Source organism: Scleropages formosus, chromosome 1, assembly GCF_900964775.1.
Source record: "Scleropages formosus chromosome 1, fSclFor1.1, whole genome shotgun sequence".
In the NCBI taxonomy this organism is placed as follows: domain Eukaryota; kingdom Metazoa; phylum Chordata; class Actinopteri; order Osteoglossiformes; family Osteoglossidae; genus Scleropages; species Scleropages formosus.
The window spans coordinates 43,733,182-43,739,671 of NC_041806.1; the positions used below are offsets into that span (position 1 = coordinate 43,733,182).

General features: G+C 47.4%; 1 protein-coding gene across 1 annotated transcript; it reads right to left on the bottom strand.

Moving 5' to 3' along the window:
- Positions 1-1,028: 1,028 nt before the first annotated feature.
- Positions 1,029-2,024, bottom strand: LOC114911043 (trace amine-associated receptor 1-like). The gene has a single exon (XM_029253948.1). It carries the CDS (start codon positions 2,022-2,024, stop codon positions 1,029-1,031), a length of 996 nt encoding a protein of 331 aa, XP_029109781.1.
- Between the last annotated feature and the right edge of the window lie 4,466 nt (positions 2,025-6,490).

The following is a 6,490-nucleotide window of genomic DNA, read 5'->3' on the forward strand; positions in this document are numbered from 1 at the left end:
ATACTTTATTTTTGCAGTTGTAATTTTAAAAATATTTTATGAAAACTTCTACTGACTTGTCATGTATTAAATGGCCCTGGAACCCTTTTAAACTTTAGTGTTTTTGTTGCACATACCGATATATATATATATATATATCTGTTGTAGTGTCCACTTTGCACTGTTAATTTTGACTTTGCAGACGTACTATGTACAGTACATATTGCCACATGAAAGGCTGATCAGTGTTGATGTAATTGTTCTCAATCTTACCTCAGTCTGAAGTGCTGCAGTAACCACAAAGTAAATCAAGTATCAAAGGGAGGCTCATGTATTCTATGGTCAGATATATTTATATCAAAGGTGTTCATTATGCAGCGGATTTCAGGCTGCAGATTTAAATTAAACAGGCAGTAGGGTCTGTATTATGTGATCATGTTTAAGTTATCAAATACTTTGTGACTAAATATCATTTTCTTCCCTCCAGAAATATATCATATACAACGTCAGAAACTAAACAGCTAGTGTTTGTGGTTTTTCAGTTGTCTCTGATTTATTGCATTTCTAAAAAATATGAATTTACTGAACATTTCAAATGGCTCATCCATTCCCATTCCCATTCCTATTCTCCAGTAGCAAAGGGAAGCTCTGTCATTTACCTTTATGGTTTGACAAACCTGTTCCTGAATGAAATGGTTATTCTTGTATTGCAAAAGAACTATTCACTCTATTCTTCATTATCAGTAATCACTGTAATGCAGTACTCCATTTACATTATGCAGTAATCCATAGCCTATTTACTATTTGAAAGTATATATTTACGTAGGTGTTGTCATTTTGCAAAGTAACATACAATGTCAGGTTTTCATTTTTACTTGGTTACTCCACTGATCATCAAGTATACATATTTGAAAAAGAGTCATACGTAGCTTTCACAGTGTCCTTTTTTTAATGGGAATTGTCTTTTTTTGAAACTTTTTCAGAGATACAGATACAAAAAAACTTGATGTGACAATTACATATTTTTACATGGTAAATTGCAATGTTCCTTAAAATTGGTATATTTTCTTTAAAAAAAAATTAAAAGGCTTTCTAAACCAACTGAAAGAGAAAGCATAAATTACAGGATTTATTGCTGAGTTGAAATAGGCAAGCCATATAAGCATCTCCATAAAGATGGGAGATGCAACAACTACATCCGGACTGATCAAATTGCACAAAAACCAGGGAGCCCAACAAGCAAGATAAACACCAACAACAATTGCCAGTGTCCTTGTGGCTTTGTGTTCTGTCTTGTTCTTTGAGGGTTTATTCTTTTCTAAGTTCACATTTGCACACATTCTGCTTTGAATGGAACAGGCTTGTCTTCTTGCAATAACAAGAATTTTCAGATAGAGGACAATAATAACAAGGGCTGGGATGAAGAATACTAAAACAGATGATATGACACTTGACATTCTGCTTTGCAACACAGAACAACTTCCCTCACAATGAAAACTGTTTCTGTAAATATCTTCAGCATTCCTGGTGCTCATTTCGAAAAGCATCATCCCGAACAAAATAAAAGCAGACAAACTCCAGAAGGTCAGGATCATGGTAACTGTGACACAATTTATGACCCTAGTGTGGTAATGGAGAGGCTGACAGACAGCATAGTATCGATCAATTGAAATTAATAAAAGGTTTAAAAGAGATGCATTACACAGCATGATATCTGTGCTTGAGTGGATTCGACAGAACACATTTCCCAGATACCAGCAGGTCTCCAGTGAGCGAACCATGCTAGGTGGCATTACCATGGCTCCCAGAAGAAAGTCAGCTACAGCCAGAGAGAGGACAAGGAAGTTGGTGGGAGTGTGGAGCTGTTTCATTTGAGCTATAGTAATAATGACGAGAAGATTTCCAAATACTGTCATAATTATAACAGCCCCTAATAAGACATAGAGAGAAGCACGAACTGCAGTTGAATAAATATACTTAGGACATGATGTGTTTGAAGATTCAAAGCAGAAGTGTGTGTCACTGGTCTTGGATTGGTTGATCATATCTTTCACAAAATTAGAAACTGATAAACCTAAGAGAGGAAATGAAAATCTGTTATCAAAGAGAATGTCTTACTGTCAGATCTGTTGATTTTAATAGCATCCTTCTGTTCCGGTGTTGACTGAAAAGTGCTCTGAGAAAACATTAGTTAGATGTTAGAAAAAAATTAGTTGAGTCAGAAAAACATTACTGACTCCTAGCTGGGGTTCTTTTTGTAACACTACTAACTCCTACCTGTTGTTTTTTTTTTTTATTTTGTTTTTTTATAATTGCAGGCTGATGTCAATATGAACAGCAAAGAATCTGAGTAGAATGTGTTTTCTTTTAGTTTTCTTTTTCTTTCAATTAATTAGTCACTAGGAGTAAAATAATTTTTACGTCATTTTAACGAAGGAAAAATAGGGATTTGTTAAATTTCCCCATAGTACAAATTAATGAATTAAGGTTGTTTTCTATTATATTCTGTGGCACTGAGCCTCCACATATGTTTGTTGCTCTCTTAAAAAGCCTGTTTGTCTTGAGTTTAATTTTATTTTTATGAACCTTACCTTACTCTTTAATCTTGCAGGAGTATCTTGTAGTAAAGGGAAACTGTTATATATATTTATAATCCCAAAAAAATATTACCCATAATACCCTGTGTCACCCTCTTGAGCTATACATTTCCCCATATGTGTAATTAAACCCATCAAGCAACAAATTGTTCCCTTGACTAAAGCAAGGTTTCTTTTTTCAGGAAATCTTTCTTTACATCACACAGTCCTGCAGAATCTGCAGAATAGCTTCTTGCTCCATCTCTTGTTGTCTAGCCACTTCTTGGGAAGTTTCTCTTCATGTTTAGTCACAGAGTATTACTGAAAATGTTTGTAAAAGCTCCACACTTGGGTTCACTTTATATATGTGGTCTTGACACTATTAATTTAGCTAATATACACATAGGGGGTGCGGTGGCGCAGTGGGTTGGACCACAGTCCTGCTCTCCGGTGGGTCTGGGGTTCGAGTCCCGCTTGGGGTGCCTTGCGACGGACTGGGGTCCCGTCCTGGGTGTGTCCCCTCCCCCTCCAGCCTTACGCCCTGAGTTGCCGGGTTAGGCTCCGGTTCCCCGTGACCCCGTAAGGGACAAGCGGTTCTGAAATGTGTGCATTTACACCAGTTCTAAGTAATAAATACACCTCAACAGCAAATTACAATTTGTGGTTGGCATAACTGTCATTGAAATGCAGTTATTCTTGCTTAGTTGGCTCTGTCACAATTTTCCCAGTTTTAAACAATAAATACTCCCGTCACGGTTGCGCGTAGCGCGGACGAACTCAAGTGCAGAGTTCTCGGATCGACGTGCACGGAAGCCGAATCAGAATCCATAATCAGAGTCGAGGGGCAGGCGAGGGTCAGGCGATCAGCAAACGTAGTATAAAGGGCTAGGCAAAGAACGTGGTCGGGAAGAAACAGGCAACGGTTCAAAGTCGGAATGGGTCTCTCGGTAACAGGGAACGGCAGGTGTCGCCGATGTGCCGGATGCGGGGAACGTGACAGTACCCCCCCCTCCACGGGCGGCCCCGGACGCCCTGGGCCGAGAAGGAGGATGCTCCTGGGGCGCAGGGCCGGGTACTCGGGATGGTCCCTGTGGATAGCGGCCACCAGGTCGGGGTCCAGGATGTCCGAAGCAGCTACCCAGGAATGCTCCTCCAGACCGTACCCCTCCCAATCCACCAGATATTGCAGCCGACCTCTCCGTCGGCGGGAGTTCAGCAGGGCTCGGACCGTATAGACATCGTCCCCTGCGAGGGGTAGCGTAGACGGTGGTGTGGTTTCTACTGGTGGCTGATGCAAGGACACCCCTACCGGTTTCAGGAGGGAAACATGGAACGTTGGGTGCACTCGGAGGTCAGAAGGCAACTGAAGGCGGTAAGTAACCGGCATGACACGACGCACTACCTTGAAGGGGCCGATGTAGCGGGACCCGAGTTTCTTGGAGGGGGTCTTCAGGTGAAGGTCTCGGGTGGAGAGCCAAACTCTTTGCCCAGGCAAGAACGAAAGGGTGCGCCGGTGCCAGTCCACCTGACGTTTGCGGCATTCCGCATTGCGGAGCAGGTGGGCCCGGACCGTCCTCCAGACGCGGGTGCTCTCGTTGTGCCATGTTTCCACGGCCTGAACAGGACTCGGAGAGGTCTCGCTAGGCTACCAACCTGTCCTGTTCCCTAACACACACTGGAAGGGCGACATACCTGTGGATGTATGAGGCGTGGAGTTGTGGGCATACTCTGCCCAGGCCAGGTAGCGAGCCCAGTGGTGGGGTTTTTGGGAGCAGTAGGCTCGGAGAAACCTTGAAACATCCTGTTGTAAGCGTTCTACATGGCCGTTGGCTTGCGGGTGGTATCCCGATGTAAGGCTGACCGTTACTCCGAGCCGGCCCCAAAAGGGCTTCCATACCCGAGAGGTGAACTGGGGCCCTCGATCGGAAACAATGTCTTTGGGGAGTCCGTAGAGTTTAAATACTTGCTCGAATAGGATCTCCGATACCTCAAGAGCAGTAGGCAGCTTCGGAAGGGGCACCAGTCTGCAAGCCTTGGAGAAACGATCTATGATGGAGAGGATCACGGTCTTACCCTCTGAGACCGGTAGGTCCACTAGGAAATCCAGCGCCACATGGGTCCAGGGTCGGGTCGGCGTAGGCAAGGGTTGTAGGAGACCCGCTGCCTTTTTGGGCACGGTCCTGGTCTGAGCGCAGGTGGCACAGGCCTGGACGAAGTCCCTGACGTCATTGGACAGTGAGGGCCACCAGAACCGTCCTTGGACCAGGGATAAGGTATGGCGGATCCCGGGATGTCCGGCCTCCGGAGCCTCATGGGCCCATTTCATCACCCTTGCACGGAAGGAACTGGGGACATACACATGGTCGGTTGGCCTCCCGGGCGGTTCTGGCTCGCTGTCCTGGGCTTCTAGGATGTCCTGGAGGAGTTGCCAGTGGACTGGACCCACCACGCATCCCTTGGGTAGGATCTCCTCTGGGTTGGCGGGCAGTGGTCCTGGGTCATGAACCCGCGACAAAAGTATCAGCCTTCCCATTCTTGGAACCTGGTCGATAGGAAACAGTAAAGCGGAAACGGGTGAAGAACAGGGCCCATCGGGCCTGGCGGGAGTTCAAGCGTTTTGCGGTCTCTAGGTACTCCAGATTTCGGTGGTCCGTGAGTACCACAAAGGGATGGACCGCACCCTCCAGCCAGTGACGCCACTCCTCAAGCGCGAGCTTGATAGCAAGGAGTTCCCGGTTCCCAATGTCGTAATTCCGTTCGGCGGGGGTCATCTTCCTGGAGAAGAAGGCACGGGGTACAACTTGGGAGGGTCCCCTTGCCGCTGTGACAGGACTGCACCCACCCCTACCGAGGAGGCGTCGACCTCCACCACAAACGGCAAGGAAGGGTCCGGCTGTTTCAGCACTGGGGCGGAGGTTAACCGTGTCTTTAGCTCCTGGAAAGCCTTCTCCGCCTCCGCCCCAAGGGAGTCTTCGGTCCTTGCTTGCCGTTAACGCGGTAAGGGGTGCGGCTGCTGTGCTAAAATTACGTATGAATCGGCGATAGAAATTAGCGAACCCAAGGAAGCGCTGGAGCGCCCTTACCGTGGTGGGTCGAGGCCAGGAGGTCACTGCACCCACCTTCCTGGGGTCAATGGAGACTCCCTCCTGGCTCAGGATGTAGCCCAGGAAGGAGATTTGGCGTTGGTGGAATTCACACTTCTCTGCCTTGACATACAATCGATGTTGTAGGAGCCGCCTGAGGACCGCCCGGACCTGTTGGATATGCTGCTCTCGGGTCCTCGAGTAGATCAGTATATTGTCCAGGTAGACGATGACGCAGTGATGAAGGAAATCGCCCAACACATGGTTCAGAAAGGCCTGGAAAACTGAGGGGGCATTAGCTAGGCCAAAAGGCATGACCCTGTACTCATAGTGACCTAGGGAAGTGGAGAAGGCTGTCTTCCATTCATCCCCCTCACGGATCCGGATGAGGTTATATGCACTGCGGAGGTCTAATTTGGAAAACCAGGTTGATCCATGGATCCCCTCCAGGGCCGAGGTAATCAACGGTAAGGGGTGCGGATACTTGACAGTTATGGCGTTCAACCCTCGGTAATCTATGCACGGCCTCAGTCCCCCGTCCTTCTTACCGATAAAGAAGAACCCCGCCGCCGCTGGTGACGTTGACGGCAGGATCAGGCCAGCTTCGAGGGCCTCCCTGATGTACTCCTGGATGGCCCGTTGTTCCGGCAACGACAAGGGATACACCCGACCCCGAGGTGGTGTGGTACCTGGCAAGAGGTCAATAGCACAGTCCCAGGACCGGTGAGGAGGCAGTTCTGCGGCGCGGACCTTGCTGAAGACCTCTCGTAGATCCTCATAGTCCGGGGGTATGACCGGCGGGGAAGGCCCTCTACCCCTTCCACTGACGTGGCCCGGCAAGGAAGCGTGAGG